This window comes from Nicrophorus vespilloides, unplaced genomic scaffold (genome assembly GCF_001412225.1).
Source record: "Nicrophorus vespilloides isolate i.1.1-1 unplaced genomic scaffold, Nicve_v1.0, whole genome shotgun sequence".
NCBI classification, from domain to species: Eukaryota; Metazoa; Arthropoda; class Insecta; order Coleoptera; family Silphidae; genus Nicrophorus; species Nicrophorus vespilloides.
This window is the reverse complement of record NW_017096797.1, coordinates 21,421-44,075: the sequence shown is the minus strand read 5'-3', so window position 1 is coordinate 44,075 and position 22,655 is coordinate 21,421. Positions and strand designations below refer to the sequence as shown.

The 22,655-nt window shown below is 30.9% G+C and overlaps 1 protein-coding gene across 5 annotated transcripts in view; it reads left to right on the top strand.

Annotated features, from left to right (window-relative positions):
* The first annotated feature begins 2,296 nt into the window (after positions 1 to 2,296).
* The window catches only part of LOC108558205 (voltage-dependent T-type calcium channel subunit alpha-1H), a 33,769-nt gene continuing 13,410 nt past the window's right edge, over positions 2,297 to 22,655 (top strand). For 3 of the 5 annotated variants that reach the window (XM_017915040.1, XM_017915038.1, XM_017915039.1), the window contains exons 1-4: positions 2,298 to 2,404; positions 4,463 to 4,694; positions 14,659 to 14,830; positions 16,918 to 16,956. In XM_017915040.1, coding sequence (XP_017770529.1) covers positions 2,312 to 2,404; positions 4,463 to 4,694; positions 14,659 to 14,830; positions 16,918 to 16,956 — 536 coding nt within the window. In that variant the 5' untranslated portion in view covers positions 2,298 to 2,311. Of the gene's footprint in view, positions 2,405 to 4,462; positions 4,695 to 14,658; positions 14,831 to 16,917; positions 16,957 to 22,655 lie in introns of all 5 variants that reach the window. The other 2 variants (XM_017915041.1, XM_017915042.1) reach the window with 2 other exon arrangements.

Sequence of the window (22,655 nt, the reverse complement as noted above, 5' to 3'; positions counted from 1 at the left end):
GATTTCAAACATTTGTTTTTGCAAATGTTGCGTATATGTGAAATGTAGAATTTAGTCTATAAAACGTATAGCTTTGAAGATTAAAGAGAAAATTATACGGAAAACGCAATATTTGTGTACAAGTTCGTAAATTAGCCGATGAGGAAAACGGGGTTGCTTTTGAGCACCGTTTAACGTGTTTCTTTTTCGATTTGACTCAATTTTTCACTTTCTGTTCAATATTATAAGAAAAGTTTATATAACTTTAGATCTAAGTAGTTTTGTTTGGATAAGTTTTCAAACTTTTGTTTTTGCAAATGTTGCGTATATGTGAAATGTAGAATTTAGTCTATAAAACGTATAGCTTTGAAGATTAAAGAGAAAATTATACGGAAAACGCAATATTTGTGTACAAGTTCGTAAATTAAGCGCGATGAGGAAAACGGGGTTGCTTTTGAGCACCGTTTAACGTGTTTCTTTTTCGATTTGACTCAATTTTTCACTTTCTGTTCAATATTATAAGAAAAGTTTATATAACTTTAGATCTAAGTAGTTTTGTTTGGATAAGTTTTCAAACTTTTTTTTTTGCAAATGTTGCGTATATATGAAATGTAGAATTTAGTCTATAAAACGTATAGCTTTGAAGATTAAAGCGAAAATTATACGGAAAACGGAATATTTGTGTACAAGTTCGTAAATTAAGCGCGATGAGGAAAACGGGGTTGCTTTTGAGCACAGTTTAAAGTGTGTTTCTTTTTCGGTTTCGGTCGAACACATCTGCATACACATGCGAATACATATATGCATACTCATAAAGAAACAGCCCCATCTGGCGGGACTTACACGGTTCGCAATTAACTGCAGTAATTAAAGCGCGCAATGTCGCGGGTATTGGGGGTTGCTTTTCGGACGTGTAAGTACGTTTTCCTCTCTTTCGCGTAATGAATCTCTGTGCGAGCGAAAATAATCCGGATTATGCGGAAAACCAGACCGTCGCTGATTAAAGTAGGCGAAGCGAGACCGGAAGTCGCCACGAAACTCGAGGCCACGGAAACGCTCTCCGGTCTGCTGCTGCTTTTATAGGCGTATAATATCGGAGCGATGCGAAAACTTACTCAATTCCTTCGCGCTCTTCTCTATAATTGTCTTAAGCTCTCCATCGGATATAGATGGAAGCACTTCCAACGAACTTCCTCAATCTCGATGATTACGCGTCTGCCCCCCAAAACTCCGTGGAAACTGTCGGAAAAGCGGACTCACAGAAAACACACACACACATCTCATAACACGTCTGCAACTTTTACAATTTGGCTTCTGTGTATCTTTACGAGTACTTATCTTTCGAGAGAACTAACTTTCTTGAAGCACATCTCATCTAATCACAAGTATTTCATATTTTACATATCATTTGCTAAATTTTAACTACTTGAACAATTTTTAAGTATTTTTAATATAAAATTTATCTTTTTCAATGAAACTACATGCAAATTATGTTAAATAAGATACATTTATCTATTATTACAAACCAAATAAACATTTACATTTCATTTATACAAAAAAATCTTTTTACATAATTATAATATAAATTTAGATTTGTATTTAAAATTATGCATGGAATGAATACATTTATGCAATATAAACGGAAATGATTCATTTATTTCGTACTCTACGTTCTTTGTTTCTATTTGAAACAAAAAAAATAAACGAAGCTTTGAGCGTATTTTCGGTGCACATGCAATTTTTATTGCGACGATTAAAAAACAACTTTGCTGCATGAATATTTTAATAATGAAAATTCGTGCACGGGAAACGACGTTTCCATGCTAAAAAGGAATGATATTTTTCTAGCGTGGAGAAGAGAAAACGTGCATAAAATTATAATTGAAATATTAACACAAAAAAAATAAATTATACGTTTTATACAAAAATGTTGATGTATGTAATAACTTCAGTTTATTGATTTATGATTAAAAAAAAATAGCATTAAAATATGGATTTTTTCAAATTTCAAAGATTATAGTTTATTCAATTTCATTAATTTCTTTCATTATAAAACTGCTTTAAAAATTACTAAAATCTAATGTGTTTTATTTTCTCTTTGTTTCAGATTTTCTACACTTCTTACACGAAAAACTTACAAACAAAGTCACAATATCTTTTTTTTTTACATTAATTTTTTCTTTAATTTTTTCAAGGTAAAAATTAGAAATTTCCAGTAACACGTTTTGTAAATAATTTGATTTTTTACAATTTTAATGTTAGAAATTTAAATTTAATTAGCAAATAGTTATGTTTTCCTTAACTGAAACTTACATGGTTCGAGCGGATATCGATGATCGTGATTCTTCTGAATTGCGTGACGTTGGGGATGTATCAGCCCTGCATGGACGAAGACTGCCTGAATAACAGATGCAAAATTCTTCAGGTAAGATTTTTCATCCATTTCTAAAACTATTTCAATCTTTAGTTCATAAAATAAATGAATTGGCAATTTCGTTGATTGCATTTAAAATGTAAAACTTAGACTTAGTTAATTAGATTAAAAGCAAACAACAATGGGAGGAGAGAATAGCCGGAAAACTTAAAGAAAAAAAGATAACAATTAAAAAGCTTTTCAGTTAATTAATTTTAATTGGATAAAAGAGAAGAAAATCACGGAAAGACGGAGAAGAAATGTGAAGGAAAAAAAACGAAACAGGCTAATGAAATTTCGCAGGTTTTTCCGTTGCCGGAAAATTATATTTGTATTCGATTAAAATGCAAATGCGTCGGAAAGTGTTCGGCTGTTTGTCTTTGGCCGAAATGCATGCAAATTTTTTTTTCGGGACAAAATAACATTCGCAAAATCGCAGTTTCATTTGTATCTTAGCAACGAAAATATAATAGATTCTCTCTTGTCATAATTGCGAATGGCTGCAATTAAATTGAACGACGCCTCTTTCCGGAAAACCGGCGTTCATTTGTATGAGAGTGTTTTTTTTTGCATTGTATCCAAGGGTAGATTAATTTGTTTGGATTTTTTTCGTCGCCCCCTCCGATCCGATTTATCGCAGCTGCAAAACCGCGCCATTTTTCAAATCTCAGCTTGGATTCCCCTCCGGATAAGCACAGCCGACCATTAATTTGACTTTAGTCCTTTTGTTTTTCCTATTAGTTTTTTTTTGTACATTGAATTTAACCCTAATTTTATTTTAACGAATGTCAAGTGGATTTAAATACAGTTTATTGCAATGACATCTTTACAATGATACTTGTCACAATAATAATTGACACATTTGACAGCTGTCATTTTTTTAAATTTAATTTGATCACCTTTTAATGGATAAACTTTAAAAGACGTGCTCAAATTAACAGCTAACAACGTAACAGAATTGAAACTTCTTCTATATATAAATAAATTGCTCATTATGGATTTCTCCACGAACTTTCGTTAAAGTAAACTTTCGCGGCACGTCGATGAGAATTTTATATAAAACAACGTAAAGTAGAAACGAAATGAAGCGAATTTTCCGAATACAAATATTATTCCTATTATTATTATTATTACTGTGTTTGTTTGCCTTCCTTCACGTCGGCGCTCACCTAATGAAGTGCGAATCGTTCTCCGCGAAATTTAATTATTTGAAAAGAAGGTTTACTACGGCCAGTGCCAACCGCGAGGAAAATATTTACCAAATGTCCGTACCAATTCTGCACTTCGCCTCACGCATAAATCATATTCTATTTGTGCAGTGATACTTCAACGCTCGAAATTCCTCAAACAAACATCGAAACGATCTGCCGGAACATATTTTAATTTACAGTTAAAGAAGTAATATAAACGAAAGCACATGGATATTTTTATATCGAGTGCTTATAATTAAATGACTTTATGACAGCTGTTCTTATAAATGTATATGACAGCTGTCAAGTTGACGTTAGTGGGTGTTTTCAATTAATAAATGGCTTTATTTCAAATGACAGCTGTTATTTCACAGTCTTATAAATGTATATCACAGCTGTCAAGTTGACGTTAGTGGGTGTTTTCTATTAATAAATGGCTTTATTTCAAATGATAGCTGTCATTTCACAGTCTTATAAATGTATATGACAGCTGTCAAGTTGACGTTAGTGGGTGTTTTCAATTAATAAATGGCTTTATTTCAAATGACAGCTGTCATTTCACAGTCTTATAAATGTATATGACAGCTGTCAATATAAACTTCAAGCTGTCAAGTTGACGTAAGTGGGTATTTTCAATTGAATTTACAGCAAATAACAACTTGGATATTGTACTTTGAAATTGGTGCACGCTTTTATTAAGCTATAAAATATTATTACGTATATATCCCTTATTTTGTCACATTTCAACAAGGTAAATCCAATTTGATCCAGCGACAATCCCGTTTTATTTTATCGCTTCGCACTTATTTATGTATACTTGCGCATCTGCAGGCTGCGAACGTGCGTCTACTATATAGTAACCGTGATTTTTATGTTGCAGTTATTCGATTACGTGATCTTCCTGTTCTTCACGCTGGAGATGATGATAAAAATGGTGGCGATGGGCGTGTGGGGCAAGGGTTCGTATCTGGCGGACTCCTGGAACCGTTTGGACATGTTCATCGTCCTCGCCGGTGGCCTCGAGTATTGTTTGGACGTCGAGAACTTAAACCTGTCGGCGATAAGGACGATAAGGGTCCTCCGGCCGCTGAGGGCGATCAACAGAATTCCAAGTAAGTTCAACGAAGGACGGAACAATATGTCCACTATTTGCGCAGCGAAACTCAATTAACAAGAGGAAATATTTATTGATGAAAATTTTAGTGATTATCCAAGAAACTATAATAGATAGAATGAATACGAAAGATGCATACTAAACTAGGATAATTGCAGAATGTTACATACATTGCTGTTGTTATATCTGTTTAGCTTCTGTCGTGTATTATAACAAAATTGGATTTCAATAGGAATTCTCATTAGATTTCTAAACTACGGTCCTAAAATTGATGAAAACTATACTAAGTAGAATGCATCTTACATTACTGTGGTTATATCCAATTTTATACAATTTGCGTTCAAAATTGAACAAAAAATGAAAAATTATCGCTTAAAAAAAAGCAGTGTTTTCACATTTTATTGATTTTCTCGATAACTATACTAGATAGAATAGATCCAAAAGATTCATATGAAAACTGGATAGTTGGGGAATATGACAATTCATAATAACAATTACAAAAATAAGTCTTTCATGTGATAAATACAAATGCAAACGACGTAACGGAAATTTTCCTTTTGGATTTCGGGAACGTTGATTTCTTTGTTACGTAAATAATTGGACTGTTTTTTTTTCTGCAGTTTCCTTTGATTTCATCGCGACCGGTGCGCGTTTAATTGAAACCGAAAAAAAAAAATAGAGTGAAAAAGGGACAGAAAATTTGATTATGAAAACTCGTGGGAGGTGACGGCCACAAACGAATTGCAACGAAACAAAAGAGAGAAGGAAAGCAAAGGCATAACGAAAATCATAATAATAACGAATAAAAAAGAACACAACGTAGATGGCGTTTGTGAATTATTATTCGCATTGTGCGAATATAATGCATTTCGCTGAAATCGATCGTGGACAAAATAGAAAAAAATAAAACACACATTTCCTGGGAACTGAAAATCTCTGTGAAAATCGGCTATTGGCAGCACTGAAATCTTTTTTTCCTTCATTTTTTGTTGTTGCTCCACGCTCCATTGATGTTCCCCCAAACGTATTTGATCCAATTTTTTTTTTCATTGTTGTGATTTTCGGGGAATCCCCCCGTCGTATTTCATTTTTTTTTGGAACGGTCGTTAATTGAATAGAGGGCTTCTTATCTGGTTGTAGGATTTATGCGACTATTTTAATAAGTTTCTATGATTAATTGCGTTGAGAAACTAAATCTGCTTATTGGATCTCACGTTCTCAAATTTGCACTGAGGGTGGTTTGTGGAAAATGCGTTCGCTTGGGTTAATTTTTGAAATATATCGATTCGGGTGGAAGAGAGAGGTAGGATGGGTTTATGTAAATTGGACGGTCGTATATCGATGATGAAATGAGAGGGGAGTGGGTTTTTGGTAAACCTGTCCTTAAACAACGGTAGGAGACGACGTGTCTGTGAATATTATTATATCCTGGATCGAGGGTGGCTCCGATCCAGCATCCCATATGATTGATGGCCTGTACCTCCGTGGAAAACAAGCCCTGTTTCCATGGAGACTACCAATTACAGGATTTAATCCAATCACATTACGATTGACCTGTCCCTTTCGGAGACAGGACAAACGCAGATAGAAATAAAGAAAAAAAGAGATAGGTACAAGTTTTTGTTTTTTTCTTATTTGAAAAGAGAAAGAAAGTTTCGCATATGCGTCGTTAAAATGGAAATTTTTGCCCCTGAAGAACACGGGCCATTAAAGTTGCACCGGTTCGAAATGATTCACGGGGCGTCGCGACGTCGAAAATAATAGGGCCTAGGTCATCCCCATCATTACGCTACAACGAATAGGAAAAGTATCGCAGCGACCTGAATTCACGAAGTTCGAGAAGAGTTTTCATCAATTTCCTTTAAACTCTTCCAATTGAAAACAACTTAAATCAACAAATATTCATTTAATTTAACAATTTATAATAATAATAGTTGAACTCATATAGACTTTGCAGAATTAAACCCACAATTATTATGCGAACAAACAATTAAAATTGATTGCAATTTGTGAAATGATGCAACGTTTACTTAACGTTCAAAATTTGCGTTGATTTTTTTATATAAAATTTTAATTAAAATCAACTTAAAATATAAAAAAATATAAATTATGTAAGTTTTCAATTTATACCATAATTGTTAATTAAATTTCAGAAAGAATTTCTCATCAATTACATTTAATTAAAAACATGGTAGCAAATTGAAATTAACGATTTTTTTAATTGAAGATCAATGAAAATATGTAATAGTTTACTTAATACTAGTGATAAACATGTTTATAGAAATTTATGTGTTTTCAAAAGCTAGTATAAATTTTACAGCGATACAAAATAAAAATGTATATGCACAAAGAGCAATGTATGAAAAGGTAAAAATAATGCAAAGTCAAGTATAAATTCATATAAATTCTATTGAATTATGAAAATATTATAAATAAAATAGTGAAAATGACCCAATTTAGATTAATTCTTTTTAATTAATAAATTTAACATCATTTAAAACTGACTTAGTTGCTCAAAACAGTCTGCGAAAACGTATTTGCAACACACGGGTCATTTTGACCCAAACTACACTCTACAATAATCACGATTGCTTTGCTTCTAAAATAACAATAGAATGCGAATGAAAACAAATATCAGGTGGGTCAATCTGACCCGTCCGTAGTACTTACTGGTTAAAATAAACAATTTGCAAATTTCAAATATAAAATCGAATTAGTTTTTTGCATTAAAATTCGACTAATTTAAATTGCTTCAAACAATTTGCATTAATATAATAATGATGTCGATTCAGAATTGTCAATCCAATCCAATATGATTATTTTTTTTTTAAATTTTCTTTGTCATCCCGAATTATCGAATTATTAATAATCCGCCTACACATTCGCACCTGTACAAACTCGCACAATGCTTGACCATGTGTGTATTCACTGAATAAGGAAATTTCCATCGCTGCGAATTCAATTGTTTCAATGCACGTGCGCGCAAATTATTACGCGCTAATTGACTGACCTTTCGATCATTGCGCAACCATTTTTTTTTTATATGTATCGTTCAATTCGCTTAAATTTCCATTACAAATCGTCCGTTTAATGGGGGGGTAATATTTTTTAATTAAAATTTGTGGATTACGAGTTTAATTGTAATCATCCAGCTCGTTACATTTACATATTTCGTCGATTTTTTTTTTCAGAGTGGGATGAAATTTCGCTTTATTTCATTTCGTTGATTTATTACGTATCGTGGCTTTAGTAATGATGTTTATTCAACGATATTAGATGTAAATTTTAATGTATTTCGATCGTGGTATTATGCTGTTAATGAATGCTGAATATGAATGATGGATTATTGAAGAATCGAATGAAAAAATGCAAAAAAAAGTGCGAAAATTGAGATTTTGCATATAGATTTGATTACTATTGGTTACCATGGAAATCAATAACAGTGAAACTTCAGTGATATAGATCTAACGATTACTATGGAAACCAATAACAGCTGTGATGTGTAGTTACTTATGATGTGGATGCATCTATTTTTTGGTTGTTGTATGTTTAAAAAAAAGCGGAAGTTATTATGAAAACTCGAAGAAAACTGTCGTGTCGCTCGGAGGAGAGGTTTGAGTGGGTGCTCGAGGTGTATGGGTGACTTAGGTTGAAACATCGCCGAGGAGGACACTCGACGATGAAGAGATGGAAAGAGTTTGTGTGCACAAATTACTCCTCGGCAATGCAAACCATCAAGTTTGAAGTCCACGAAGACAGGTAGAAATAGGACGTATTAATTACCGGTACATATAAATAGAACATCTTAGAAACGATAGTAAATGTATAAGAAAAACGTTGATTGAAAAGTTTTCAAATTTGATATTATGTACGTGATCAAAGCGTGCTGAACGAGAAATTCAGTGGTTGAGGATGAGGGTAGATGCTGTAGTCCGTGCACGTAATTTAAACCAAACCAAAGATGAATGAGAGCTGCAGCTTCCACATGAAATGTCTCGAATGGAATGGATCATTATTGAAGCTAAATTACCGACATCAAGGAATATGTGTCAAGCCTACTTCAAGTCACGTATTTGCGAGCGAACGCGAACTCTCACGGACGATTGAAAAGATTCTTCAATATTATTAAAATTATACCGGCGAAAGGCTTCATGGAATACTAATGGATTTAAATGCACAATACGTTCAGTTTACATGGAAATTACTAATGTTTCAGAAAGTGCAACTACAAGGTGTCATTAGCAACTAAAAAGCGTCATCAGTAACCATACAAGGCGTCATTAGCAACCATAAAATGTGCTTAGCAATCCTAAGGTATCCTTGGTAACAATAATTCACTAATTGTTAATGACAGTCATTCAAATTAGCCATTAATCATCCTTAGTAACCAAATGTTTCTTTAGGAACTAAAAGGCGTACTTAGCAACCAAAATACATCAATAGCAACTAAAAATTGTCCTTAGTAACTACAAGGTGTTAATATCAAATATAAGGCGTGTCATTAGTTACTACAAAGCGTGTTTAGCAAGCAAATAACTTAGACAGTTACATTAAACATCAAGAAATTTATTGTCGTGTTTGTTAACGTTCTTTTTTTTTGTTCTCTCTCCGACATCATACAAACTGCTCCAGTTCCAGTTGCTTAAACTTCGAGAGATTAAAGACTTTCTTCCTCCTTGTTGTCGTCGATTTATCTGTTTCGAAAGGAAACCGATCGGAAGCGAGAAAAAGAGAGAAAAAGGGAAACACGTTTTGCAGTGGACATGCGACGTTCGAGGCCGGAAATTTAACCGGAAACGATTGGTCGGAAATGATTTGCCGTTTCGTAATGATCGAACCTCCACCAAATAAAGAAATAACAACAAAAACAACAACAATAACTTGTTGTCTATATCCGTTTCATGAATGAATTTGAAAATCTGCGATTATCGTTGAGAAAACGTAATCGCTGGTTGATGATGGAAAAGCGTCGCGACGCTGCGAGAGGATTGCTCCGTTGCAGCCGCGTGATCAAGGGAAGAAATTCAATGGAAAAGAGCGTAGGGGTTGTAGGGAATAAACGAGCGTCTGTTGCATTTTTTTCTTCTTCTATATGTTTTTGTTGCTCTCTTTTTTGATTTACGTCACTTCAGTTTCCTTCTTTCTTTTTTTTTACATCCATTATGCGCACATATTTTATTCTTTCGTGCGTTTATCGCGTTTTCCATATTTTATGAGAGGGGTTTTTTTTTGTCGCGGAAGTGGAAGACAAATGTAGAACAGTTTTCTTCTCTGAATTTTGTTGCGAACGCTCGGATAAAACGTTCTCTCCCCTATTACGTTTCAATTTGCACAGTTCGCAGAAATCTTCCATATACGTATGCTAATGTTAACATCGAATTCTCAAATGATAAAATATTATGTGTAAATGTATTCACATAAATACTTTTTAATTGCAATTCTTATTTAGTTTAAAGTTAAAATTACATACTGAGTTTAGGTTTGATAAGTTATGTTAGTTATTTTTAGATCACCACACCTACATATACATTTTACTATAACTTAATTAAGTGAAATTTTATATATAACAATTAAAACTTTTAACTTTTGGTTAGATTAATGTTTAAATTTCAATATTCTAACCTATATTTGACATCAGTATAATAAGGTTAGGATAGGTTTTGTTGCTTATTTTAAGAAAAGACAATAATTAATTAAATTTGTCACAGTATTTTCATCTTCTTGAAAATAAGTTATATTTAGTAACTATAGTATTTATAAAGTAGCCTTAGAAAGTGCTTAGCAACTACAAGGCGTCATTAGCAACTTAAAAAGTATCCTTAGAAACCATAAGACATTTGTTATTAATGACCACATTATTTCAGGTTACACTAAAATTTACATTGACATTTCAATATTCTAACCTATATGTTATATAACTCTAATTAGAGGTTATATATAGGTAAAGTGCAATTAGGTTATGTAAGTTATTTTTAGATCACCACACTTACATATACATTTTACTATAACTTAATTAAGTGAAATTTTATATATAACAATTAAAACTTTTAACTTTTGGTTAGATTAAAGTTGAAACTTCAATATTGTAACCTATATTTTACATTAGTATAATAAGGTTAGGATAGGTTTTGTTGCTTATTTTAAGAAAAGACAATTATAATTAATTAAATTTGTCTCAAAAATTTTCATCTTGTTGAAAATAAGTTATATTTAATAACTACAGTATTTATAAAGCAGCTTTAGAAAGTGCTTAGCAACTACAAGGCGTCATTAGCAACTTAAAAAGTATCCTTAGAAACCATAAGACATTTGTTATTAATGACCACGTTATTTCAGGTTACACTAAAATTTACATTGACATTTCATTATTCTAACCTATATGTTATATAACTCTAATTAGAGGTTATATATATAGGTAAAGTGCAATTAGGTTATGTAAGTTATTTTTAGATCACCATACATACATTTTAATAAAACTTAATTATGTCAAGTGCGAATAATGAGGCTGTGCGGAAGAAAAAAAAAAGAAGAGAAGAGACAATGAAAATTTAATTAATTTTGTCACACTATTTTCGTCTAATAAAATTCCACCTTAATTTTAATTCAAGCGCAAACTCAGTCTCTTTCTCTCTCATACGCACGCTGTTTTCCTTTAATCATGTCCTCTGCTCCTAATTATTATTTGCGGTAACGAACTTCCAGTCCACTTACATATTCACACGCCTCTCTCCTCCAGAATTATATTCTTCGCTATTACTACTTGTGCTCCAACAAAAACAAAAAAATTCAAGTTTTTGCCAATGGTAATTTGTATTGCGGATAACGTCATCTCGAGCATATTTTTCAAAACACATAAATGATGATCTCATATCCTTCTTCTTTTATATTTAGGTTTGTTGTTGAAGGTTTTTTTTTGCTTTCCCAGTAAATGGGTCAAATATACAGGGTGAAACGATTTTTTGTGGTGGATGCGCCGGGCATTGGATTATTCAAATTTGATTGTAGGCTTCACTGAATGGCGCGAAAATCGGTTTTCAAATAACTTTTATTGGGTGGAGGGTTGAGTGGTGCCATCTGTATTCGTCCCATTCGAGTCGACAATAAACATCCCCGAAGGAGTATTTGGGGCGTGCAATAAATTGCCACGATTTATCCTCGATTCGAACTTATTGCCACACATTTCGCTAATATTCGCGCGTCTGAAGCTGCGGTTAAGTAAAATAAACCGACTGTTAAAATAAATTATTACAATGTTTCATTTAGATCTAGGATTTACAAAAAAAAATATACAAATAAACATAAATTTCTTCATAAGGTTCCATCAACTTTACTTTTTAACATTGGAATAGTTAAAATTTCAATTAATAAATCATCCATTCAAATATTATCTACAATTATCATTGCTTAACTTTATTGAAGAAAATTGAAACGCAACATTAATTTCTTCATTAGAAATGCGATCAACCAGTTGATAAACGTGTATAAAGCTACGGTTAAGTAAAATTAACAGACGGTTATAATAAAAAAAAATGTATTACTTTGTTTAGATTTAAGATTTTACGAATTTAAGACACAACTGGAAAAATTCTTAAACACTTCTTGATAGAGATAGCTTTTGAAGCTACGGTTAAGTAAATTAAACTGATGGTTAAATTGTAATCTTCAAGTAAGATTAAAGATTTTAAAAATTTAAGATCTAACTGGAGAAAAAATTAATTACTTCCAGATGAAGAAGGTGAAAGGTGTATTTGAGATGGAGTGAGATGCTGGATGGGAATGAGTAAAGGAGAGGCGCGGATTTAATTAAATATTCTTAATTAGTTCGTGTTAGTTTGAGACGTTTTCCCCTCGTCAATTTCAGGCGTTTCGTGTCGTTTTTGGAAGCCAGCTCGGGTTAACTTCTCCTTTACTCAATCTCTCACTCTCTTCACACATCCAAAACGCATTGAGTTTCTTGTACCATTGAACTTTGGTTAATCTCACCTTTAACACTAGAAGTAAAGTGGTTTTACTCATATCATAAAAACTGCAAAAAAACAGTGAAAATAATTGTTACATTTATTTCTCAAAAACATGAAAAGTTTAGTTTTCAAATTCATTAAATATATAAAATTTCTAAGAAAAAATAATTGAAATTAGAAATCAACAGAAGCCATGAATTAATTTTGTTTTTTTATATAAACAAAGATTTTCATGGCAATCTTTACTTACTTAAATTTCCATAATTCATGTACGAACTTTATTAATTAAATTATTCGACTTTTCCGAAACTTTTAATATCCGCCACCATCAAAGTATTATATTAATTATAAAAATTTAAAACAAAAAATGTACATAAACTTTCCAAAATTAAGATTATTTAATTAAAATTGGCCGCGTTTCAGTTCATTTACTTTTCTTTTCACTCATGAAATGATTCTTATTATTTTTTATTATTCTACCCTCATTTCCTCTTTCTCCTTAAAAGTTTTTCTTTGCTTCCTCTCGTTTCCCAATTCTCTTAACGTAGCAGAATTATATACAAAAAAATATATATATATGAAATATGAAAAGGCAACACGGAAAATCTCAATTATCTCGGAATTAATTCTGTCGACTTGGCGCGACAGACGCAGATATTAATTTTCGCTTCGTGTTTACCAAAAGAAAAAAGTAAAAGAGATGATTTTGTATTAAATTTAGGTTTTTGTCAAACCCGGATGTCGCGTTTCTTCTTTGTTTAATAAAGTTAAGCAACGTTCTTTGATGATAATATTTGAATTGAATTGAATTTGTGAGTATTTCAATGTTAAAAAGTAAATTTGATGGGATTTTATGAAGAATTTAATGTTACGTTTCAACTTTGTTCAATAAAGTTAAACAATGACAATTGACGATAATATTTGAATTGATGATTTGTTAATTGAAATTTTAACTATTCTTATAGTAAAAAGTAAAGTTGATGGGATTTTATGAATAATTTAATGTCGCGTTTCAACTTTGTTTAATAAAGTTAAGCAATGACAATTGAAGATAATATTTGAATGGATGATTTGTTAATTGAAATTTTAACTATTCAATGTAAAAAGTAAAGTTGATGGTACTTTATGAAGAGATTAATGTTGCGTTTCAACTTTCTTCAATAAAGTTAAGCAATGACAATTGAAGATAATATTTGAATGGATGATTTGTTAAATGAAATTTTAACTATTCCAATAGTAAAAAGTAAAGTTGATGGGATTTTATGAAGAATTTAATGTTGCGTTTCAACTTTGATTAATAAAGTTAAGCAATGACAATTGAAGATAATATTTTAATGGATGATTTGTTAATTGAAATTTTAACTATTCCTATGGTAAAAAGTAAAGTTGATGGGACTTTCTGAAGACATTAATGTTACGTTTCAACTTTGTTTAATAAAGTTAAGCAATATGTGTTGAAGTTAAGATTGGAATAGGTGATTTGATTTATGAAATTTTAACTATTCCTATGTTAAAAATTGAAGTTGATGGAACTTTATGAAGAAATTAATGTTACGTTTCAACTTTGTTTAATAAAGTTAAGCAATGTTTGGTCAAGACAATATTGAATAGATGATTTAATAATTGAAATTTTTAAAAGTAAATTTGATGGGATTTTACAAAGAAATTAATGTTGCATTTCAACTTTGTTTAATAAAGTTAAGCAATGTGAATACAAGATAATATTTGAACAGATGATTTGTTAATTGAAATTTTAACTATTCCAATGTTAAAAAGTATAGTTGATGGAACCTTATGAAGAAATTAATGTTGCGTTTCAACTTTGTTTAATAAAATAATTTAAGCAATGACAATTGAAGATAATATTTGAATGGATGATTTATTAATTGATTTTGCATTTAATTAGTATTTTCTAACATAAATCTTAACTAAATGAGTGAAGTTGATGAATGTGAAAGAAAACTTTGTTTCAATGATTTGTTTTTTTTGTTCGTTTCATAGGTATGAGGATTTTGGTGATGCTTCTATTGGACACTTTACCAATGCTGGGTAACGTCCTACTACTCTGCTTTTTCGTCTTCTTCATATTCGGAATCATCGGAGTGCAGTTGTGGCAAGGAATCCTGCGACAGAGGTGTTACATAAACACCGACATCAACATTACATTCCCAAAGTGAGTGCAAACGAATTAACATTACTTTCACATAAAATTTATATAAAAAAAAATATGTTTAAATATATGATTTAAAAGCAAGTCAAAAGTCCCAACAGAACTAAAGTAAAATCATCGTTCTTTTTAATTTATATTTTGCAAAGTGTATTTTCGTGTTTGGTTATTGCTGTACGAAACCTAATGAAGCCCTATCTCGGTGTATTGATTGATTTATGCGGAAGGCAAATATTTATGGGATCTCCTGTGTATATTTATATTACAAAATATATGCGGACAGCGCGCGTTCGCTCGACTCGCGCACGGATGGAGCAGAATGTTATAGAGAGAGTGAGTGAGATGAAGTGCGTGCAAAATGCGTGCAGCAGGACAAGAGAAAAGAGAGAGAGAAAAAATTATATAATTTCTGACACAATATTTTGAGCATCGATGAAGCACTCCGTCAATATTTAACGTTATTGTTGCACGCTACAATAATCCTCATCAAAATTCGTTGCACAACAGTTTCAAATGGAAATTAGTTAGTATTGACTAGTTTTTTTTTTTATTTACTTTCATTTGAAATATTTCATACCAGAAATAACTTCTTTTTTTCATTAAAAACTGACACTTAATGTAATTGTTGCAGTAATTTAAATTAAATTACTTTACTTTAATGCGACATCTATTGCAATTTTCTAAACTTAATATTTCTTCTATTATATAAAATTTTATAATTTTCGAACGAGCGGCGGATATATTCGCCTTATCAATAATACACAATATTTTGCTCAGCAAATTGCAAATTCTTCGTCAGAAAATGGTTAAAATTGTTTTCTGTTATTTTTCTAATGAAACAATTGTAAGTTAATTAAACTTACTAGATTTTAATGTGAAAATTATTGCAATTGTCTAAAGTTATTAAATAGTAAATTGTGCTGACATCTATCGGAATTATATAAAGTTCTTTCACGATATAAAAACAAACCGGAAAATCTTCATTAAACTTGCTGTAATCTTCGAAAGTGCAACGTTTCTTCGCCTTCTCACTTTATCGACATTTAATAAATGCTGTCTTTAAGGTAATTTAATCTATTAATTAAAGATGAATGCGCCGAACCGGAGGTTATGAATAAGGCAACGTCTTGAGGTGGTTTTCCGCTTTTGGAACTAACGGAATTTGAAGAGCGAAAGGTCGAGGACCCCTTTTGGGTTATCATTAGTCATTTCCTTTGATGGAGCAGCAGCAAAGCTTTCCTCGAGCTCAGAATAATTTTACTTAAATGTTCACTTCAATAATTTAAAAAGAAAACGCTTTACCTCTACCAGTTAGTAAGCATTTCTAAAAATGTTAATTTCTTATATTTTTTTCATCACTAAATCTAATTTATTAACAATTTTGATAATACTTTGATATTTCTTCATATTGAAAGAACGATGATTTTACTTTTGCCTTCACAAAATGGACTTTTGACCTCAACTATAAATAAATGTATAATTTCAATTGAATTTACAGAAGATTAAAGCAAAAGAAACAAATTCGAAATATTTGCATCGCACAATTAATACTTTTAATTTCTTTGTTTCAAAAATTATTCGATCATCAATTGTTCCATGCATTGTCGATTCTGTTTTCTTAAATGCTCTCATTTATTTAGATTAAATTTAACATAAATTTAACGTTTTATGTCAATTTTAAGAAACCTAATTAGTTTTTTTTTTGGTTAATTTAATAATTTATCAATAGAATTTTGATTCCAATTAGATTTCAGATTATTGACATTGACGTTTCTTACATAATCGAGTTGATATAATAGTAGGCTGTGTAAATTTAAAACGATTTCAAGGTCACCCGTTTAACTAATTTTTCTTCCATGATACTTTGGTTTCTTGTGTTCTCTCTCTTTCTCTCTTTAGACTAGAATAAGTCCAAATTCCATCACCCCTCAACAACAACAAAAAAAACTACATAGACTAGTTTCATATCAAGTGTAAAACTCATGTTGTTTCCACCCTTTCTTTTGTTTTTGTTGTTGTTTTTGTTGATGTTTCTGTCCCACAAAAATCGGAGCATCGTTCGTTGAATGGAGCCACGGCTTATTCTGTTGCAGAGGTTTCTCCGACGTTTACAAAGTTCGCGTGCCTGCTACGTAAGAATGTGTGATGCAACCCCAAAAAAACAAAATTAATAATAATAATAAAGAAAGTAAACTCTCTTCTTCTCTAACAAATCTTCACAAATAAAATCGCGACCAGTTGATTCTTCTAATCGCATCCAAACTAACTAAAAGTAATACGTTCTCAATCCATCTCTCTCTTCTTTTCTATCTACTGTTGTTTTACTATCTGTATCTCTGTTTCTAACAGTAATTGATGTTCTAACTGCAAACGACTTTTGTGTGTTTTGTTGTTTGTGAAGTGCGTGTTTCGTATTAATAATTGGTTTTACTGACTGACATTGTTCGTCGACGAAGTTTGGGTAACTTTTCGGGGACTCGCGTGCAAACGGATTACGTAAATTGAGATGAGACTACTCGGATCGGGAATTAAAACGTTACACACGCAGTGCTCAATTAGGTTCGAGTTTGTCTATCAGCAATTAAAAACGAGAGCAAATATCGTGTTTCAATTAGAAAACGATCTGTTTGTTAACATTCATTAATTTGAAATTTACATATCAAAGTTACAATTTTATTAATTTTTCTTAATTAATTGATACAAGTTTACTTTTAGGTAGATATGAAATTAAAAGCGTATTAAATTGAAGTAATTAAAATGAATTAATTGAAAGTTTTGATCAAATATAAAAATAATTTATATTTCATTATGAAATCAATCGTTTTTTTGTAAAATGCAGCAGAAATGTGAGCAGAAATGTAGGTCAACGTTGCGTTATTGAATTTAATGAGCTCACTTTCGGAATGCCCCAGGAAGAAAACACGTGGGAACGTCGATAAATACAAAAAAAATGAAGGGAGAAGAAAAACAGACTGCTGGATGCAAAAATATGTACATAGTTCATGTTAACATCTCCTCCACACGTTTTTTTTCGTTTCGTTTCTCTTCCATCCAGTTTTATTTGCGTAGGTGAACGTTTTACGGTCGGCCCTTCGTTTTTATACGCGTCTCCGTATAAAAATTTCGCAAAGAAACGTATTTTAATGGGAGAAATAAACAAACAAAAAAAAGCCCTCGTCAACATTGTGAACTTTTCGTCGTTGCGTAACAAAATTTGTTTAATTGAATCGTTAACGTCTTTAGATGTTTTCGCATTACGCACGGACTACAAAGTGTGCGTTTATAAGCGTTAAAACGAAGTTGTTTCGTAACGTTAATTACTCTCCAAAATTGCTTTTATTGTCGGTATTAACGCTACAAATGTTTGGTATTCAAATATCGATTTTCATGTTAAAATTATAATTATATTCTTTTTTATGTACTTTTTTTGAAAAAGTACTGAAAAAGAGATGCAAATGAAAACTTAACTTTATGAGGTAATAATATTGTTTATTTACGTTTACGGTCTTCATCTAATTAGGTATTAAAATTATGGAATAAGTGTCTTCACTTTTTATCACCAAAAAAGTGAATCATGAAATAAGAATTATTGAAAGTATACTTAAATTATATTGATTATAGCAATTTTCTTGTCTTTTGCTGTGAAAATTGATGCAATTCAACATAAATTTCATGTTTTAATGCGGACAAATAAAGAAAAAAAAAACAATTTCATGCAAGGAAAGTCGGTCAAAGGAAGTGGTAATTGTGGCCGTGTCTTCGGACAGTAAATAATTCGCACGTCGCATTCGTTAATTCCGCTTCATTACCATTTCTCCACTCGGAAAACACGAAAAATAGCTAGGAAAAACGTTTCTCTTGATGCGCATTGCAAACGATTCTCGTGCCTTCAGGCGTAGAAATTGTTTTTTTTTATGCAATATAAAAAATGAGTATAACACACGTTGTTAGTTGTTATGTTCATTGCGGCAAACAACATTACTTTCAATGTTCCCAACTTAATGGAAAGAAACAAAAAAAAATGTATATGTATGAATACGTGTTTGTAAATTGTTATTTTTTTTTCTGTTGGGTTAGGTAACGAGAATTGAAGACATAAACGTCAGGGGGCAAAACGTATGAAAAGGATCATTTGTTCCTTATTATGATGAAACGTTGCTTTTCTCAATATTTGTATATATAAAAAAGTGATAGAAATATGTAAAATTATGTAATTTAGGAATGTTTTAATAATTATATTTTGTTATTCTATGAAATTTATTGATTGACACTGTACATCTGTCAAACTGAAAATGACATAACCTTAATAGGAAAGGAATGGCGGTGAAACAAAGTCGTAACGCTACTTTTATGACATTTATCGTAGACGTAGACGTATCGTAGATCGTAGACCATTCCATTTTTCACAAGAAAACGTTGCTTTTCTAAATATATGTATATATAAAAAAGTGATAGAAATATGTAAAATTATGTAATTTAGGAATGTTTTATTAATTATATTTTTTTATTCTATGAAATTTATTGATTGACACTCTACATCTGTCAAACTGAAAATGACATAATCTTAATAGGAAAGGAATGGCGGTGAAACAAAGTCGTAACGCTACTTTTATGACATTTATCGTAGACGTTAAACCATTCCATTTTTCACAAGATTTAGGTCAAATTTACATTATTTAACTTTTATTAATGATTTATTTACTTTTTTAAAGTTATAAAATTACGTAAAATGATTAATTTGGACTTCTTTTCATTATACACTATATATATTTCAGTTAAAAAATATAATCATTGACACTGTACATCTGTCAATTAAAAAATGACTTAACCTCAATAGAACAAGTAAAATAAAATCGTAACGTTTCTTTTATGACAAAATATTTAGCATGTTTTAAACATTCTCGGTCACCTTTCTTATAAATTTGCATTGATTAACTTTTACAACTTATCAATAATGCAAACATTTTTAGTTTTGTTAAGTTTTACGTTAAAAGTTATCCAGTAAAAAGAAAACTTTGTATTTGTTTTATAATGAAACAAAAGTAAATGTGGATGCGCCGGGGTTTGTTGTGATAATTCAATGAAAACCTTTAATAAATCAACGAAAACTGTAATTTATGAATCAACAATTCTTTCTTTATACGAAAAGCTAGAATATTCGATGAAGAGAACCCTTAATATATTGGTATTAATACAACAAAAGACAGGGATGTTTATTCAATCACCCTTTCTTTTTTTTATACGAAAAAAAAAACAATCGATTTTTGTTTCTTTTGTGCGTTTCTCAAGGGCTTCTTGAATTAATCGAGTCGAAATAATTCAATTCGTGGACAGAGGGGAAATAAAAATTGTAGTTTTAAATGGTTACAGCCGTTCTCAATTTCACGACGAAATAAACGTTTTTAATGCACAGTTAAAGCCACACTGTTTGTGTCTCTGTATATATTTAAATAAATAAATGTAGTAGCAGTAGCTTCAACGTCGTCTTCGTTAGGGTTTATCCGCGCGGAAAGATTACGGCTCACAATTGCGTTTAGTTAAATCCCGCTGCTAATCTCTTCTTTTCCAAGCAGGAAAGGTACTGATGATGTTACAAAGGACTGTTGTTTGCGTGAAATGTGGAGGTTTTTGAATTGAGAAAATTGTACGGGGGATGAAAATAATTATTTCGTTCGCAATTTATTCCGATTCAACGGACAAAAGTTTTATTTTTTCTTTCCTTATTTTCTTTTTAATTAAGAGGCATTCATTCGCTTTTGCACGAAGCTTCTTGTTGAGCAACGTCGAACTATATACACACTATATAAGTTGAGAAACTAAGGGAAAACTCGACTTAGAGCGAGAGAAATTTTGCTACGTTTCTCTTGAAACCGCAAAGCAACAAACAACGAATTAGTGAACTGTGTATAGTTCAGTAATTTGTTCAGCTAAAGCTTATTATGTTATTGTTTTCTCTCTGTAACTTCAGTTGTGTTCTTTTCAGTTATAAGTAAACAAATAGTTTTAGCAAATTCAACTTAAAATATTTAGTTTCTTTTCTTAAGAAAACTTTTATCATTCAAATGTTAACTAAAGTTTTATTTATATAATTACTAACTTCTTTTTTTCAAAATTTCAGTATGGAAAATCTTGCTTTTTGAACTAAAACTTTTGTTACATATCAAACAAGAAATGAGAAATTTTACGTACAACAAATAAACTATTAGATCAATTCTTTCATTACACTTTTATCACACGTTTTTTTACATGAATTACATGAAAATCTGTAAAAAAAAATTACAATTACATCAACATATCTATGATTTAAATCTACATCTTCTTTTTTATCAAAAAATCTTAATTATATTTTGTTATTCTATGAAATTTATTGATTGACGCTGTACATCTGTCAAACAAAAAGTGACATAACCTTAATAGGAACAAAGTCGTAACGCTACTTTTATGACATTTATCGTAGACGTTAAACCATTCTATTTTTCACAAGATTTAGGTCAAATTTACATTGCTTAACCTTTATTAATTATTTATATACTTTTTAAAGTTATAAAATTACGTAAAATGATTAATTTGGACTTCGTTTCATTATACATTATATATATTTCAGTTAAAAAAAATAATCATTGACACTGTACATCTGTCAAGTAAATAATGACTTAACCTCAATAGAACAACAAAATGGAGGAAAAAGAAAATCGTAAAAATTACAATTACATCAACATATCTATGATTTAAATCTACATCTTCTATTTTTATCAAAAAAATATTCGTATAATTAATAAACTTTAGCAAAAATATCAAAAAAAAATTAAATGAATTTTTCATATTTTATTTTCTTCAATTTTAATACGTTTCTTTTCTCGAGGCTTATCATTCGTATCAAGGAAAAAGTTCACGTCTCGAGCAGGAAATTAAACGCGTTACGCACATAAATTTATGAAACTTTTTTTTATTATTTTCTCAATCTTTTATAAGTAGACGATAATTTCTCCCCCAAAAAAGAAAAAAATAACAAACTTTTCCACGTTAATACGACGTTTCGAGAAAGGTCAAAAAGGTACGGAATTTAACCACCACCACCAGAGGGAGCGGATAATTTCCCTATTGTCGGCCGTTTAATGGAATTCCCTTTTGTCGCCGAGGCGTGAATGTACACCGTTTTGGGAATACCCGTCTCGCTTTCCAAAACCATTCTCACATTCATCTGACTCTAACTTTCCCTCGCAATTAACGTATCATCGACTTTACGAATTACTTAACCGGAGGATGGAAATCCCAAATGCGAATTTTCGGTATTCAATTTCGACGCACGCAAAACACATTCTTTGCATCCCTTCAATTAGTTAAGTTTGCACGTCTAGTCGATGTTCAATTATTATTTTTTTCTTCTTTTGATTGTAATCTGCATGATCTCGTTATTGCATCCATTACATATTTTAACATTTTCATCTGATGTAATAATACATCGACCACGTTAATCAAGAAATACTAAAAAAAAATATCACAAATATAATCATCAGTGTTCGATTTTAGTGTATATTGTATTGTGTCTCTCAATGTACTAGCAAGCAAAAAAAAAGTCGTAAAACGAAACAACTTTCTTTCCTACAGACTCTCAAATAGATAATTTAATATTCTTTTATAATTAATCAGTAATGAAGAAAATCTTTCAAATTTAAGAAATAATAGTTAATGTACTCTAACTAGTTGTAAAATTGATTTAATTAAAGGATAAAATTTCGCGTTGAGAAGAAAATATTTAATTAAATTATATCGAAACACGAAGAGAGAATAGCGGCGCTCTGCGTCAGATTGTAATTAGCGATCCACTTAA